General features: G+C 37.8%; 1 protein-coding gene across 2 annotated transcripts; it reads right to left on the bottom strand.

Annotated features, from left to right (window-relative positions):
• Positions 1–257: 257 nt before the first annotated feature.
• Positions 258–17,578, bottom strand: LOC125186874 (uncharacterized). 2 transcript variants are annotated; one of them, XM_048083352.2, is made up of 18 exons: positions 17,254–17,578; positions 16,164–16,377; positions 15,671–15,789; positions 14,353–14,398; positions 13,371–13,443; positions 13,129–13,186; positions 12,189–12,284; positions 11,041–11,158; positions 10,698–10,964; positions 9,610–9,711; positions 9,126–9,480; positions 8,923–9,036; positions 7,861–8,486; positions 7,558–7,754; positions 7,094–7,316; positions 5,259–5,378; positions 4,165–4,941; positions 258–3,716 (listed from the first exon to the last, which is right to left on the bottom strand). In XM_048083352.2, the coding sequence occupies exons 2-18, from the start codon at positions 16,257–16,259 to the stop codon at positions 645–647; spliced, it is 6,459 nt and encodes a 2,152-aa protein (XP_047939309.1). In that variant the 5' UTR covers positions 16,260–16,377; positions 17,254–17,578; the 3' UTR covers positions 258–644. The 2 variants fall into 2 exon arrangements, with proteins under 2 accessions (XP_047939309.1, XP_047939310.1); XM_048083353.2 differs by lacking the exon at positions 17,254–17,578 and adding an exon at positions 16,941–17,238.
• Between the last annotated feature and the right edge of the window lie 554 nt (positions 17,579–18,132).

Raw genomic sequence — 18,132 nt, 5'->3', positions numbered from 1 at the left:
TCATAACATGTAGGATAAAAAGTTACGTTGAAAATCACGTTGATTTAATTGTGTGAAGTATGATGAAAAAGCCTCGTAAGTTAGTCAAATATAGTAATAGACATGCCGTGGGAAATACCAAACAAAATGCAAAGTTCGTGATATTATATACTAATTTCAAAGTTCATGGGAAATACCAAATTTTAGACAAAGTTCATGATTTTAGAGACCAATTTCCCAAAACAAAATCCAATAATTCAGCCAAACACCACAAGAAATAACACCAAAATTTGAATTTACATTCAGCTATAAATAATGTGGAAGATAAAATTGTACTAAAAAACTGATTGAAAACTAAGATGATATCTAACTTAGCTACCTAATAATCCATGACAAATATCTATATGTACATCTCATTCCTGAGACCTGAATGTATGTACCAACAATTGAGACCACAGAATTCATAAACTAACAAAGTTTCACAAAACTTATGCAAGAGATTTTATTACCTCCTAAGTCCTACCTATGAACAATACATATCAACCTCACATCATGGAACAACAACTATAGTTAATTTATTAACTATTTACATTCACCCTTCCCAAGCATCCCCAGTGGACTGCAATAAACCACATGCAGGCCGAGGAAGTGTGGTGCAGAATGATCTACACGTTCCCGATTGTGGTTACGAAGGGGACCAGCCTTCTATAATCCCTCCGCCTACCAAGCGCGCAACTATCAAGGACTCGCCCTAGCATCAAACGGGTATTCTGCAATGCTAATTCTTTTTGTGATGTATTAGACTCAATGGCATTGGCTTGTCCAGACGGAGTCAAGCCTGTTCCGAATCCTAGTCCACCAGCAAACTGCAAAGGCCCACTTCGAGCTTTAAAAGATGTCTGAGGGGCGAGGATCTTCTCATCCATTCCCATAAATCCATTCTCAAAAGAACCCGGATCGTGTGGATGGGAACCTGGTAAAGAGCTACAGCTTTGTAAGAGCGCTTCGAGAACACTAAGAGCTTCCCAGCACAGTGTACTCTCGACCAGCTGGGACACAATCGCATACATGTGAGGACTCTGTGCCGCATCTACAGGAGTATGTTGGAGCAGAGCCTTCAGCAAAAGAAGTATAACACGTTGATACTCGACCGGTCCTTTCTCCAGAAGCCGGAGGAGATGCCCAAAAGCCAAAGCAGAGTGTTTAGGGAACCACTCATTGCACAGTAATGGTGAGACACAGGCAAGGAGATTTTCTGTACCCTTAATCTCTCCAGAAGCGTAAGCCATGAACACAGTTGCTAACTCATCCAATGATTTGGCCTGGCACCATATTGCAACGTTCGTTGCAACAGTGCAAGCCTTATGATAGTGCTGTTGCAATGGTGAAGCTGGTTCTGCAGCACCCTGACTCAGCTGTAAGCAGAGCCATGGAAGTAAGCCTGTAATATGCATCAAGAGGCGGGTTTCTGCATCACCAAATATTGAGTCACAGGAAGGCACTGTTATTTGAGAGAGAACTTCAATGGAAACACCATGGCTGACAGTGGACATCAGTCCTTTGAGCACAAGAGGCTGCACTCCTTCAAATGCAGGAACCTTTGAACTTGATGGTGATACTTCTGATACAATCCTGGACTCCATACGCTGAAATTCAGGACCATCTGAAATGGATGTGTCAAGCTCATCACGTGGCATGCTCGAGAGCAGCACATTTTCTGTTGTTGTGTCCCTGAATGACAGACGATAAATTACCCGAGAGAAAAGCTCTAGCACCTGGCAATATACATGAATGAAGTCTGTGTGCATCATGGCAACACAGCCCCAGAAAAGTTGTGGATACAATATTACTTTTTCAGGTTCCATATTTTCCACCATCACCTGCAAAGTTAACAAAATTTCCATAACAAATCCCAAAACTGATGGTACTGGATTTCCCAGGCATCTGTGCAAGCAGCGAAGGAGAGAAACACATGCATCATTTGTGACGCGTGGTCGTAATGCACGGTATATTTGGTGGGACCGGCAAGCAAGGTGCCTTGATGTACATTCCATAGTCCATTTAAGTGCTTCTGCGCCCCATGTTTCTCGAAGATCTCCTTGAAAAAAAATTGCATCCACCATACTCTGCACAAGAGCAGATAAGAGTGCTGCACTTGGCAGCTCAGTCCTGGTAAGTGTGGGGTCCTCATTCTCCCACATCATGCTACCTCTCTTTGATTGGACATATTTGATCAGGCTGACAACCTGTTGCTTGTTCTCTCCTTCATTATGCTCAACGTCATACAGTTCTAAGTGCCGACCAGCGAGTGAATACAGCAGATTAACAAGGAGATGTTGACAATGCTCCAACACAATATCCTCTGAACTGTCCATTGAGACGAATGTCACATGAAAGAGAAGTGGCAAATGCTCTCGAAAATCCTCATCATTCTCATAGGCAATTTCAGCTAAAAGAATCAATGCGATGTCCGCCTGTGTCAATGTATGTTGCTGGTGACCTTGCAATGCTGACAGAAGTTCTTTAGCATTTACACCATGAGCTCCAATTCCTGGGTGCAATCCATCTTCCCCAGAATTTGGGGTATCAATGAGGTAATCTCCACTGTCTCGAGACATATGGCGACTTCGTAAACTTCCTGTTGAACTGCGCACCCCAATTAGTGGTCCAGACATGTTGACCAATGCGGGTAGAAGTTGCCCAGAGCGACCAGCAGTTACAGGAACAACACCAAGTTCTGGGGGCATAGGAGTCAATGGACCTGAAGCACTTCTGCCACCAACAGCTGCTGTTCGCCAGCTCAAGCTTCCGCTAGTGTTCCTTAGTGGTCCGTCAAGAGATCCACGGACAAGTAAAGGTGACATGTGAGGCTGGCTGTCCACAGTGGAGGTTATTTGGGCCAAGGCAGGTGCCCGAGAGAACTCTAGGACAATTCCTCCCCCAGCATCACCTTTATTAGCACCAAGTCTCAGAGGCTCCACAGTATCTTCAAGCATCCTCTGTGCCAACTGGTAAACCAAGTGATCAATGGTGCGCTGGGGGCAAATTCGAGCTAAGTATAAACTAACTCTCTTAGCAACTGAGAAATAAGTGGCAAATGCTCCACTTATTTCAGCTGATGCGTTTGAATCACAATCCTCGATCCCTTTTGTGATCAAGAAATCCAAAACAGGACTTATATTCCTAGGTTTACTAGCTATCGTTCTCCATAGCTTCTCAATTTCATCAGGGAACTGATCCCCATGTCGCCATGTTACATAATAAAGACTCTTTAGCAATCTATCGCTCCAACCAGAGTCCTTCAATTTCCAAAAATTGAGGTTCTCAATCCACGGGGCCATGCACGTCAAAACTTGATGTTGTGCAATTATGTCCACTGCATCAAGTTGCCTCTGCATTATCTCTTCACAAAGAAGTTGGCTCAATTCTGGATGATCTTTAGCAAGTTTACAGGAGAGTTTGTATTGGAACTGTTGATAAGAGTCAGGAAGGTTGCCGACAACAGCAGCTCGATAGCTACCTGCACCCTCAAGACCATCCTCAGCCCATTCACGAACAGAGAGTGTTTCAAGCATTTGAAGAGCATCATCACGAATTTGCCTAGATGGATCCACTACTTTGTAAAGAATCAAGCTTAATAGCCTCTGAATTTCACATTTAGGAATCTCTTGACGCATGTAGACTTCAGCCAAGACACTGAAGTAGCCGTCAGCTATTGCAGCATCAGAATAGTAACACTACACCAAATAGCCAATCTAATCAGTACTTCCAGATAAAATTAATTTAGGTATTGGGAATGGTGAAAGAAATCGCAATCTGGGAAGCATACAACCTGAGACACATGAATACAGAAAGTGCTATGTGTTTCAAATATTCCTAATGAAGAAGTCTTTGCCACGTCAACTTACTACTACAATGATGATATGAGATGCATTTAGGCAGCCACTTCTAACTAACAGTAAGAGCAAGATATGGACATCAAGTAAAACTCACAGAAGATACAATGATTATAAGCATAAGTAATTCAAGCATTATGTTCAAGAGGGAACATTTGTTATGCAACTTAATAACACAAATCTATTTGCATTGTCAACAATATGGTTAAACAAATTAGCCTCCTTTGAGGATGCCCATGGAAAACATGCACACTGATAGTTTAGAGCAGTACTGGACTTCATGGTTTACCTGATCAATGCAGGCAGGAAATAAGTCTAAATTAGTGAGGAGAAGGTTCTTCAGGGCCAATTTCGCCAGAGACACCCGATGGTGAGCACCTCTATGCCTATCACGGCCGGTTGCTGCCCGCCCAACATCTCCAGTATGTTTTGTATAAGATGATGGAGTTCTTGGATCAGCTGGTGAAAATCCAAATGGCGCTCTGGGTGCAGGCTCAATAAAGAGGCTATTGATCCAAGAAATAACACGGCCACTCATCTTGCGTGCACTATCATCAAAGCATGGTCCATACAACAGAGAAGCCATTGCATTCATCGAGGCCCATTGTATTGCTTCAACTTGTTCACCCAGCTCTTTATCAAATGAAAGTTTGTCAATTGAGTCCTTTGACCTAGAATGCTGACTGGACTTGTAACGTTCAACTTCACGTCGATAATCACCAACACCATCCTGATTCCAGGTACTGCCTGTGTCATCACCCCAGGTAATGAGGAGATCAAAAAGTCTCTTTCTAGTCCTAATATCAAATTTTTCTGACTTTGAATCAACAAATTCAGGAGCCAAAAATCTCAGAACAGAAGCAAGCGCATATCGGAGGGGTTGTATCTCTTGAAAATTCTCAGGAGGCGATGTCAAAATCTGCCTAGTTATTTCTTCAAGGAACTTCAAGTAATGAAGGCGAAAAACAGGTTTGCGGCCTAACATGCCAGGCCATACTTTTTCAGCAACTGTGCGATAAATGTTTGAGATATGGATACGAAGTTCTTCTCGGCGAGACTTTTGACTCTGCATAAATACCAATTACAAATTAAATCAACCACGTATGTGCTATATTTGACAAGAGAGAAAGAGTGTGTCTGAATTTGATGGATTTTGCTGACAGTTTGAGGAAAGACTTTCAAAAATGTCAAAAAGATCTACTTTGAAACATTCATGTAATAGACCAGTAATCACTATACACTCTTTAGAAAATGAGTGGTTGGTTACAGAGAAAGATTGCAGCAAGGCATACATAGCACATACTTTAAAATAAAGAGAAGGGAGAACACACACACACAGAGCAAAAGGCTGGGAAATCCTAGGTGTTCCATTGTGAAATGTACCTTCCACTTTGGTTTTCCCTCTGTTTCCATAGACACCTCATCTATAAATGATGCAAGCTCACTGAACATTATCTCGCAAATATCCAGATGTGAGTGACCAAGTGCCATGGTGGCTCCATGCTGCAAATGCGGAGAGAGTAAATATGAATTAACATACAATTGTTTACACATGCCTTTTAACTAAGCGATGGTTGCTAAAAAAATCATGACTTTTATCCTCTCTTGCAAATTTGACATGATTTTTACAACGCTCAACAATACCACTAACTTTGATTTTCAGCAAATTCAACACCCCAACTTATTCAATTTAACTTTTCCTTGAAATGATGTTGATTTGCAAATTAAATTGCATCATTTTATCACTGAAAATATTAGAGATATTGAATCTGCTATACAGTGAACAGAAAGTGGTATTTGATGTGTTTTAAAAGTCAAGTCAAATTTGCAAACCAGGGCAAAAGTCATTATTTTAGCAATATTCAGCATGCTTTGCTATTCTAATATGATGCCATGTCCATGCACAATGCCAAAATAGTAGAAGAAACCACCTCTATTTCATAATGGATGCAACGGTACAAATCAGTGTGTTTGAAACTGTTAACTAGCTAAGACAACCCAGATAAGGAAATAAATCGTGCTATGCATTGAAACGCCAAGTTAACACCAAAGGAAGCAAAATTTAGCAAACTTAGTGTAAAAGTACTGGCTTTCTCTTGATTAAGTGGAATAACTCACAATACAAAGAATAGGCAGTTTGCATCACCCTAAGAATCCCCAGACGTATGAAGATAGAATAGGTATCGTACTAGCAGAGGTATTATGATCCAGAAACTGCTATCAATTTAACATTTCCCCTTGTACCGAAGCAAGTCTTTATGATTTTTGGAAATTCACATAGTAACCGTAGCCTCTTGTGCTCTAGACAAGTCAGCAGAATTATCATTAGATGTGGGTTTGCTTTTCACACATTAAGATCTTGTGAAGCAAGATATCTACGCCAATTCAAAGAATTTTCTAAAATGTGTTTTCAACTTTACGACACATCCTTTAAAAGTGTTAAAATATCAATCCAAAATGTAATAACATTATCTTTTACCTTAATTTATACTCCCTCCGTTCCATAGTAGTGGAGGCATTTCTTTCCGGCACGCGGGCACGGAAATTAAGAAAAAGATGTGTAATGTATTAAATAAAAAGATAATAAAGTAGGAGAGATGAACAAGTAGAGAGAATAAAGTAAAAGAGAGGGAAAAGTAAGTGAGAAGAAATGAGTTGATTTTTACTAAAAAGTGAAATGACTCCACTACTATGGAACGTACCAAAATGGCAAAATGACTCCACTACCATGGAACGGAGGGAGTACAACATGAAATGCTAGTTTTGTAACTCGCACACATCCTTCCCCCACCCTAAAACGTAGTGGAATGCTGTAAATTCAGAATATATCTTGACATTCAAGTTGACTCTTACAGGGACCTTTTTAATCAGCTATAAGAAGAGAACACATCACGGTTGATATTCTCCACTCTCAATCTGCTTAGCATTAAATTAATTATATTCAAAATTTTCTGTTGTCTTAAATCCTACTACAAGTTTTCCCTTGAGTGGAAGATTGCCACATAAAGTTCAGACTTCAGAGTGTCCTTTTCTAACTGATGTCAGTTTCATTGGCAATAAATTAATAAATTGTTATAGAAACTAATCCATGATTTATAAGACAAATTTCCTACAACTGGCTTCACCATATTCATAAACTGGACTGGAAGGAAGAAATTATATCAGAACTGAGATCCAAAGAACATTTCAAAAGATTGTTGGCAGTAGCAATTACTTACTACATGTAGTTCAGAGCCAGATTTGAGGGAAGGAAAAATCAGATGGAATAGTTCTTTTGTCGCTGCTGAACCCCCATCTTCTCGACTATCAATTGGGCATGAGCATGCAAACATTGCATACATGAGCCATTGATCCAGCTTATTGTCAGTGTCCTGCGATTGATAAGCCTTTCCCCCCAATTCCGTTGGTGTGATATGAGCAAGACGCTGAATAATATCTAATCTGCAATAGAAGTTAAACCTAACTGTTTAAATACAGTCACAGAGAACCTGAATAATTGATTACATCATTTTATCTGCAATATAGACCACCAAAGCTTTGTTTATTCTTTAGTTCCAGGCCTTATTGTATTGTTAGGGTAATGATTCGTTAAGTTTGCTGCTTCATAGGAAGTCCTCATATATAATCTGAGAAAACCTTAGATAGCATATCTGGGAGAGTTGATCATAAAGATATTACTTACTTTGCCTCCCGAACAGAACTAGGACAGAGTTCAGCGGCATACTTGACAATCTCACTTAGACATCGAGCCCATCTATATTTATCAGGACTCTCAAACATTATAGACTGAAGAGTTACATCAGGAGGTACAGCATCCGACTCACGTTTCAGGTCAAAAGGACGACCAGAATCCCAGTAGCAGCTCTGAACAATATCATCCTGAAATAAATTGCACTCCTACTTTAAACATGGTATGAAACATTCACTATTGAAAAATAAAGACTCTAAACAACAGAACTAGCTGGAGCCAGAATCAGTTACTTACCCCATTCTCTTCTAGAACGTCGATTATGAATATTGGTTCAGCTTCACTTTTCAAGATATGATCTGGACGTTCTTGCAAGCAAAGTTCTCGAATATCATGTCGTAGAGCACGGACACAACGCAGCAACTCCAAAGCAGTATGCCTGATCTGACTATCTACAGAACTTAAGAATATAAGACCAACTGCATCTATCTCTGAAGCACGGAACTCAAGTGCCTCCTGAGATTTGAATGATGACCTCTTTAATCCCTCGTTTTTTTGCAAGGGTTTTGCATCAAGTCCATCATTTTCCAACTTATCATCCAATAGGCAAGCTCTCCAAAAACGCATGAGGTCAAGTAGACGTCCCAATGATGTCTGAATAAGAAGGGGGAACTCATCTGGAAGGCGTAGGATGAAATTTGCCATACCTCTCATAACTGCAAAGCGGCGATGAGGGAGGTATCTCACAATCCGATTCAGGACCTGCACAGCTTCCTCACGAACTCCAGGATCAATGCTAATGCCATGCTGAGGTATTATTTCCGTGATTTTATCACTTCTTCCGACTTCCTCGATGAGATAGGGTATGCACTTTAGCACCGAGCGAAAAAGATACCCTTGGGACTTCTCTTTCGTGACAGCATCTGAGAACTATTTATCAGTTTTATGCTGGTGTGTTGCAATATACAGGAGGCAGTTCGGCAAACATATAAAGCACTTCACAGGTCTAATTCAAATGTCTAAAATATGTATGGTTGGCTTTATATTATTAACTATTATACATTCTGAAATAATGCTCAAATACTAAGAGCATTAAATTATCTGGGTATGTTATCCTCACATCACATGAAGCATTATAAAGTTGACAAATATATTTTTTGCTTTATTGGTATTCGTCATCTAAGCTCAGTGTTTTATAAACTCTCTGAATATATAAAACACTGAGCTTAGATGACGAATACCAATAAAGCAAAAAATATATTTGTCAACTTTATAATGCTTCATGTGATGTGAGGATCAACATACCCAGATAATTTCCCTTCTTTAAGCATAAAGACGTGCAAGAGCTTTAGAATATACCTATCGTGGTCCTTGAAGAAGTAAGAAGAGCATGGCTATAGGTTCTATGGCAAGATCTCAAAATGGCTTCAATTGCAGCCTTAACTTTTGGGATGTAGTGGCCAATATTATGAACTGCCAATGCAGCACAAAAACTGTAAGATGGGATTTTCTTCTAAAGGAAAAGAAACAGTATATTTCATGGTTAAGGAATTAAAAACTACCGTGAAGAATTTCCAACCCAACATGCTGGCTAGTAGGAGACATAACAATGGCAAGCAATGCACGAAGACCAATCACCTTTGCCTCAGGACTATCTTGCCTCAGCAATTCAAGAATCGTGTGATTCATTGCAAAATCAAGATTATGTTCTGCTATAGTTACACAGAATTCCACAAGTTTGTCATGTTGGACATCCTGTGTGAGCATTCCTTTCCTGAGAATTGTCAAAAGCTGAGAGGTAACACTGTCCAGGTAATCCCATACACGATTTGGTGGCTGTTTATCACCATGGACACTCAAGTAAAACCTCAGAACACGATGCAAACAATCTAATGCCATGAAGCGGTGGTTCTTATCCTGAAACATAAAATCAATCAAATACTAAAATTCCTAGAAGACGAAGTTATAAATACACACACAAATATATGGCACAAAATTAATTATGCTGATATCAAATCATAACAGGTCAGGCTATACTAAACTTACCCTAAGATGTTTGTACAGTTGTTCCATGTGCAAACCAATATTACCAAGGAAAACATTAGGGTCACCAAGGCATAGGAGAAGGGTCACCAAAGGGTAACCGACCTAAACAAAGAAAAAACTCATGTCAGTCGAGACGTGCAAGATACATTAGAACAGATAACATCTTTAGCATAAAATATAAGGTTGCCATAGAGACCAAAACAAGATGAACTGAATTTATTGATGATATTATCAATTATAAAAGCATTGGCCCCCTTGCCACTAGTCTATCATTTTATTCCTGTCACCATGCCCCACATAAGCTCTATTTCCATAAGGCGATTTCTTCACCACCAATTATCAACTGATGTTGACAACTTGACATCGATAAACAATACAGTGTTTTACCTTTACTAAATTAGTTTAATATTCTAATTAGATATCAAAAAATAAATAAAGCAATATCGTTTAATTTTTCTAGTTCGTACTATTATGGGTAGAAGGATACTTCTAATTCACCAATTTTCAGAAAGCAGTTGACTATGGAAAATTAACTAGATTGTCCATCCAAATATGCAGGTGACAAAAAGTGAAATATGGAATTTTATTTAGATAAATATTAGTAACTCCTATAAGGGAGTAGTGAAAATTTTATAAATTACAACATCCACTCAAGACCAAATTTATCCGACATCATGGAAGAATACAACACTTTGGCATCATCAAGATACTGTCAGGATTATGAGGTTCTAATATATAAGCATATTCGTGATAACACAACATCAAATTAGACAGGAAAGAAGTAGATATGGAGTATCATTTTCGTCATATGGAAATTGGAATTCATCAAAAAGATAACAATTGATTGTTGAATTAATGACACAAAACAGATAAAAAAACTTAATAAAATTTGTTTATGAAAAGTAAGGTCAAGCAGCAGCACAAAGATTGTAACTGGGCATTTCATTTTTTTCAAGAATAATATACCATGGCAGTATTGGGTATACTCTTGAATGAAACGAGAGTTTATTGGACAAACATTGGTATTTTACTTCATTGATCAAAATTACTTGTAACAGAGACTAGTGGTTTGCAACACTGAAACTTACAGCTATATGTTTACTTTGTTTGTCCATCCAGTGCATCAACAGCCCCCGTATTCTTACAACAGCATCATACCAAAAGGTCAATGCAGGTTCAACGCCAGTAGGAGGCCACTGACCTTTTCCACCATCAGCAAGTGGTGCTAGTATATTTGAAAGCATGTTGCAAAGTGCATGGTGAAGTTCACTTTTACGCTTGTGAGGAGCACGATTTAGAGGGTTGGCTTTTGCAATAAAGGAGGCAGATGCATTCAGACCTCCCTCTGTTTTAACCTGAATAACGTCATCTCTTTGTCACGCAAATGTTTTGTTAACAGCTTACTGTTCAATGAGAATAACTCAGACATACCCCAAGTTTGAGGTAACGCATCCCATTGATAATACTGAGTGTTTCACTCCTTGCAACACTAGTATCAATTCGGCGAGTATTAAGCTCCTTGAAGAAGCGTTCAGTCACAGAACTAAATCTAGAGAACAATAAATGCATGTAAATACTGAATCAGATTGTAGTGCATCATAAAGACTTTAAAACACATTATTAATAATATAGTAATGACGGATGATGAAACTGAAGAAATGTCATAATCAAGCCACAAGTTCCAAACTTTGAATAAATAGAAGAAATGAATTCAATCCCAAGTCTTGCTGCCACTTAAAAAATACTCCTCCGTCCACAACCAATAATCTCTTTTTTCCATTTTGGCCTATTCAAAAAATTTAGTCCCTTTTGGCCCACCATTTTTCCCCACTCTCTCTCTCCTATTTGTCCACCTTCAACTAACAATACTCAAATCAATTTTTTCTCTCTCCTCCTTACCAATTTTACAGTAAAATGTGTGTTGTGCACTACCGAGACTATTGGTAATGGACGGATATAGTATATTTTATGGAGCTGTCTCCTAATCAATAATCATGAAAGGTATTATAATTTATAGCTTGGTCATTGTACATGGACCTCATAAATGTTTACTTGTGTAAAACGTGTTCATCCTGTCATCCACAAGAAACAATGTTTCCATAAAAGTTAAAACGGTGCTGATCATGACATTAACCGAGTCCTCATAATACAAGAAACAGAAGCTATAAAAAACTGGAATGGCATCATCCACTTTTAATAAATTTGGAATGTCATGTCTTTCACAATTTATAACTTGAGTAATTGAATATCCAAAGTGTCTAAGTGTGAAGTTCATATCATAATCATAAAATATAACAATGAAGTAACAGTAACAACGGAGTAACTATGTCTCTTTTCTAGAGGCCGGCCTCATACACTGTTTCAAACTCATTTTCCTCTTTTTTTTCATACATAATTGTAACTTAACTTGAGTGGCAGATGAGATAACACAAGGAAAACAAGTGAGGATCTGGGAAAACGTAAATTAACATCTTTTGGGAAAATTATCAGCAGACACCCCAGCACATATATGATGCTATGCTTTTCTCTTGGTTACACCAGTGCACATGAAACTCGCCAATTTACTATTATATCCATACCTGATACGTGATAGAGCACCAAGGAGCTGTGCGACTAGGTCTAGCAGAAGTCCCCTTAAGTCAACAAGAGAAGGATATTCGACTTGGCTGACGACCCTGTCATTCCCAAAGAATCCAAAGAAAATAAAAATAAATAAAAAATAAGCGAGGGTGCTGTTCTAATGCAATGCAACATTAAAAGAAAACTTAGGTAGTTGGATGCAAGCAAAATTAGCAAATCATCGAACCACAAAACGAGTAGTATCAATAGCTTAATAGCTTTTAAGAAAGCATCCTTTTTGATTTTTCATATAATCAACAGATTTGGATGCAAGCAAAATTAGCAAATCATCAAACCACGCAACAAGTAGTATCAATAGCTTTAAAGAAAGCATCCCTTTTGATTTTTCATATAATCAACAGATGTGAGACCACTATCTCGCTACATTGAAACTCTAAACTAAGTTCGAAAGTCTTTTGTCAATAAGAGAAAAAAAAATCTGGGAGGAGGTGGAAAGCATCCACCATTAAATATGTACTGGTATATGAGCCTATTTTCAGCATTTATTGTTAGGCATAAAAAGAAAACACCACAAAGAATCATTCCATTAAACAGAACATTTAGAGGAATCTTCAGGTCTCAGAGGATATAGATAATAATTTTTTAATTTGACTAACATCTTCACTATCAAAACCAGCAGGAAAGTATAGCTAAAAACAACAATATCTACAATAATTATGACAGCTTATATACTCTGCATGGCATGAAAACTATTTTAGCCAACAAAAAAAATTCAACCCAATCTTGTCACTTTATAGATTTCATTCACATCAACCAGGGAATATACACCAGCCAAAGATGTCACGTATTTAGCATAAGTCAGGTGTGGAATCTGCTAGATAGTTTGATTAAAATTTGTAATCATACATCAGCTTTTTGACAAAGTTAGGTCATGATTACCTGTCTGCATTAATCAACCAATCGAACACAAAGTTTTCAAGCCCAATCCAGAGTTTTTCTGCCAAAAGGGGAAGACCATTAGAATTTTTAAATTAGTTTTCTTCTATTAAGGGGTGGGGGAGGGTTGAGAAGTCCCAGCCAAAGGAAGATAGATGGCAAACACAAATCAGGAAGTTTTTTTGATGGGATCATGGGATTCACTTTGGCATAAGATTCAAGGGACAGTAACTGCGTGAACAAACCTGTAAGTCCTTCTTGTGGACAGCACTCAACAAAGCGAATACATGCAGAGCAAAAAATACATTCCACTGCAAGCTGTATGATTAACATAATAAGGAAACCAAAGTTATTACGAATTGAGTTTACAGGAATAGTCTTGAAATCTTTTGCTTCAGAAAAAAAGAAGATAAAACTAAAATGGTTCTCTTAGGAGTTAGGACCACTGGACCAGTATCAGTTAAGCAAATCCCACTTTCACATTAATACTGTCATAGAATGATAAAATTTTAACCATTAGTCAAACACTCAAATGTGTTCACATCTTTTTAATGGACTCATGCATGATTTATTTATATAGGATTATCAAAATCTATTCAACAACTAACATGCATCCAACCAACAAATACAATTTGTTACCCCGATAAAAAATTAAACCAGAATTCTCATAAGTTAACATCATGGTTAGCACACAAGTTATACGACATGCAGTTACAGAAAAAAATATACTCACTTTATGAAGAGCTCCAAGTTCTTTTCATGATTTTTAGTTGTTTTCTCAGGATTATTTTGAGAAACAAGTCAACATAAGATAGATGCATTAAAGACTAGAACTTGAGAATTTTAATGACATATCCTTCACTAAGAAAATTGTTGAGATGATAGCTATATCCTCTCAGGCTAGGCTATCAAAACCAGATGCATATTCTAGTTGAAATTGCTTGTTCAGATTCAACTTTCAAGTGCATCACTCTGCAACTAATCCACTTTCATCACATTGAATTCATCTTCTTTAATTCATGTTTAGTCTTGTGACTAATTATTTTTCAAATCCTGTCTCCCACTCAGTATCATCTAACCATTTCCTAGAACAGCACCTTAGTATTATCACATATCTTCTATACGATCAAATGGAAAATGGACAGAGAAACAAAAACTAACTACCCTGACAGGGTGTGGGAGAATGTGAAAGTAATTTTCATAAGAATGAAGAGAGACTAGACTAACCTTCCTTTGAAATGTTGAAGCATCATGTGCACCTTTTGGAGATTCACTGCATAGTTAACCCAAAAGGCCTTCTTATATACAAATGAAAATATATTAACTATTAAGGGCAAACATATATAGTATATCTAGGGGTGTCGAAACGGGTACCCGCGGGTACCCGCACCCGATAAGTCTATCTTAAACAGACAACAATTCAAAGCCACTGTAGAATTAGGTGTTATTATCATATATACACCTTTTCAGTCAAGCTTGCATGTTAATATCTGAATTTTAATCAAGGATCTATACTTTCCTGTCAAATAGACAATTGAGATTGATCATCTGAAACAGCTAATATCATTATGTTGAATAGGTTAGAGCATATAATGGAAGATTAAAAATATTGGTAACCTCAGGGATGTTACATAATGATTTGGTGGAAAGCAATGTAGAGCTGGTACCAGGGAAAGTCTCATCAGTCAATCAATTAACAGCTTCAGTCAACTCAATGAAGGAAAGTATCAAACATCATTGATTTACTAAGCTTGTTTTTGTTAAACCACTATTTCTAGACTTGTGCATTACTCTATAGTATTTGAAAGCTATAGGCTATAGTGTAGGTGTTTTTCATATTCACAAAACCTATATGTATTCATTCAAATAAAACTTCAGAAGGAGATTTAGAAGAGTAAAGCAGTTATCTAGATTGACCATCCAAAGAGTCATTCTGGAGGAGCCTTTTATAATCGTGGCCTGTTTTGGGAGATTACTGAAGTTTCTTCAAATGGTGCACTAATCAGTTACTTTGGGTAGCTATATAGCATTGAGCATACTCTATGATATAAACTATCTTATAACTGGACAGTTGAACTTAAACTGGTAAAAACTGGCAACGACCTGAAATCTGCAACTAAAGTACAAGATCATTTATCCATAAAGCTATATGTTTTAGTAAATGACTACTCTATTTGCAAGCATATAGATGGAAAACCAATTATGTCATAGCCCAACATCGTTCAAGGGATTAGTATTGCAGAATAATACAATCCAGATTAGCCAGGACAATATTAGCTGCATATTAAGCAAGTTCAAACCCCAGAGTTGGAGCTTTCTAATGAGTTAGTCTGCAAATAAAAAGGCCTGCTAGCCAGAAAGTCATATACTCATTGTTTGATATATTCCTATATCTTATTGTTTGTTTGTGGAGTTTAATTGGATCATGTATTCAAGAGATAACATAGCTACTTAAGACTACATTTAAAGATAAATTCATTAAAGGAATGCTACTTTTTAGTTGACTGGTGAGTAACAAGAAACAATATTATGGAGAAAGAAAAACCTTTCTCTCCATCTTAAAAGAGCCTCAAGTAAAGGTACAGGGGTATGTCGAGCCACCATCGCTAAAGAATCCAATACTTGTTCGTAAGCTGGATCTGATGGCCGAAGATACTGTCCATCCTGCAAATTTGTTGAGCCACAGTTACTCGAGCTCGAGCACGTATTGTTAATTATGAGAAAAATGTATAGAGTCAAGAACCAGGGATATATGCATAAACTCTCCCAATATAGTGATCTCATCGATTACTCAACTACCATATAGACTGCTAAAGTGCTAATAACCTTTTTTTATCTAATATGCAGTAACTCTGCCATACCAATAGGTCGATCCTTCACCAATCTAAGCCATATTGCTAGAATCTAACAGGTTGAATGGTACTTTGCATCAGAATCCAACATAAACATTACATATTAATACAATGAACTGCAGAAGCGCACTAAAACTAGAATATCTCAATCACTAAAATATCATACACAGACACAAACAACTTTACCTGAACTTGAGCAGTTTCAATACGTCGCCTGGCAAGAGGAAGGAACCGCTGCAGCAGCGCATCGACAATCAGTTTTGCCGCACTCCCAGCCTTCATTTCTTCCCCGAGTAGAATAAATGCAAACAACTCCCAACTTCACAAATTCATCGTATCTATACTCATGGTATCCATGTCCATCAGTGATCCCAATCACATCCAACTGCCCAGAAATCGCCTATAAAACATGAAAGCAGAATTCAACTACATCAGCTAAAAAGGAAAATTTTCAGATTCAAACACTGCTTCCATATTTTATTCATGATGTAAACCCATCTCATAAATTTCACCCCTGTTTTATTTAGGTTAAATTATTTAGTCACATATACAATCACCAAGTTTTGTAAATATTGAAGAATTTCTTAAATGGGGAAAGATTATAAGCTCCAGCTGAAATCGGACAATCAGTTTACAAGCCCAACAAAATGTGTCTTGGAAGCTAAAAAAACACTCCTAAGTCTAAACCAATTCTTAAGCTAAATAGCATTGCCGATAATACTTATAATAATTATGTGTTTCCTCCATCAAATTCCATGTAAAGCAAAAAGCCAGATTTGTGTAAATCATTTGTCAAAAGGTCTTCTCCTAATGGCTAATGAAATCGTGATTGATGAAACTACAAATCAAAATGAAGACCTTAGCATACAAATAAAACATGAGTTAACTGAGATCAAATCTCAACAAAGATTTTGACCAGAAAATCTCCCATTCCGCCTCACATATAAAGACCACCTGTCTCACCAATACTAAAGTTGACAATTTTAATTCCATCTTGCTCCAACCAACATTTTAAATATCCGCAACCAGCCATTCAGTATTCACTTCCGCAAACAAGGAAAAATCGCAAATTCAGGTAACTCTGTATAACAAGATCCAGTTATCCTCCAGTCTGTGTCGACAACAGACTAAAAATCAAGTCTTCTTATCATCTTTTACAGTAACTCAATCTGGTGCCAGATTGACCGACTCTTGCCCCAAAATTGCAAAATCACAAATCCGTTCAGGGTAAATTTCTCGACCCAAACAATAAAAAGAAGAAGTCGAATGACCGAACCTCTCTGGGAATTCATCCGTCTGAAACTGTGTTCTTCTCGCCGGAAATCAACACATGAGCACCCAGCTCAGCGGATCTACCCCCCATTTCGAACTCTCCCCGGTCCCGAAACGAACCTTCCCTTCACCCTGAATTTCTGTCTCTCAAGCTCGACATTAACATGTGTGTGAATCGTGAGTGAGCAGAGCAGGGACGGGACGGGGAATAGATGGAAATTTGGGAGCTGGAGTAGACAGCTACTATGAAATTGAATTTGGGAATTTAACGGAATTAGTCAATTGATTTGTTGTCAGTTGCAACTGAGTCCTTGCTGCAATCAAAATAAGTTAATGATAACATAGATTCATATCTTATATATTATGCACTAAGTTCGTTTCTTTAGAGAATTTAAAGGGGAGAGGGTAAACTAATATAGTTACTTTTTTTTTTATGAAAATTCATTTTCCAGGAGGAGAGGTATTTGAGAAGGTATTATATCTTTTTTGTTAAAGAGCTTTTCCCTTTAACGTTGAACGTCGACTTCCCTCGACAATCACTGACCTCTCCGACGTCCAAACGATGGATCGTCGGACTCTGAATTTGGCTGTGCGGGACTCCTTCCCGTTGGGCAGCGCAGACAACCTGTTCGAAGAATTGTCAACAACAAGTTGGGCAAAATTATATTTTCATTCATAAGAGGTTTATGAACAAATAGCCCTATTTATAGACTAAGGACCCTAGGTTTGGTTCGACCTAATTCTAAACATCAGGAAAGAACCAACAAGAAATCCCGACGGAGCTTATAATTACGCTCGACTCTATTATAAAAATAAATAATCAAAAAACAATATTCAGTCTAATAAATATAAGAAATAATAGGGATATCGGTATCTAATATCA

Source organism: Salvia hispanica, chromosome 5, assembly GCF_029641045.1.
Source record: "Salvia hispanica isolate PSC_SH4W2 chromosome 5, Shi_PSC_v1, whole genome shotgun sequence".
NCBI lineage: Eukaryota > Viridiplantae > Streptophyta > Magnoliopsida > Lamiales > Lamiaceae > Salvia > Salvia hispanica.
Note: the sequence above shows the minus strand (reverse complement) of the source record. Positions and strands in the feature narration are given on the sequence as shown.

Bases quoted from the DNA above. Each gene is read 5' to 3' on its own strand.
- LOC125186874 (XM_048083352.2), bottom strand. From the start codon at position 16,259: ATGAAGGCTGGGAGTGCGGCAAAACTGATTGTCGATGCGCTGCTGCAG. The intron at 7,317-7,557 runs GTAAGTAATATC...CTTCTATTGCAG, and splicing joins AGTTCTGTTCGGGAGGCAAA to ATTAGATATTATTCAGCGTC. The intron at 3,717-4,164 runs GTAAACCATGAA...TATTTGGTGTAG, and splicing joins TTCCTGCCTGCATTGATCAG to TGTTACTATTCTGATGCTGC.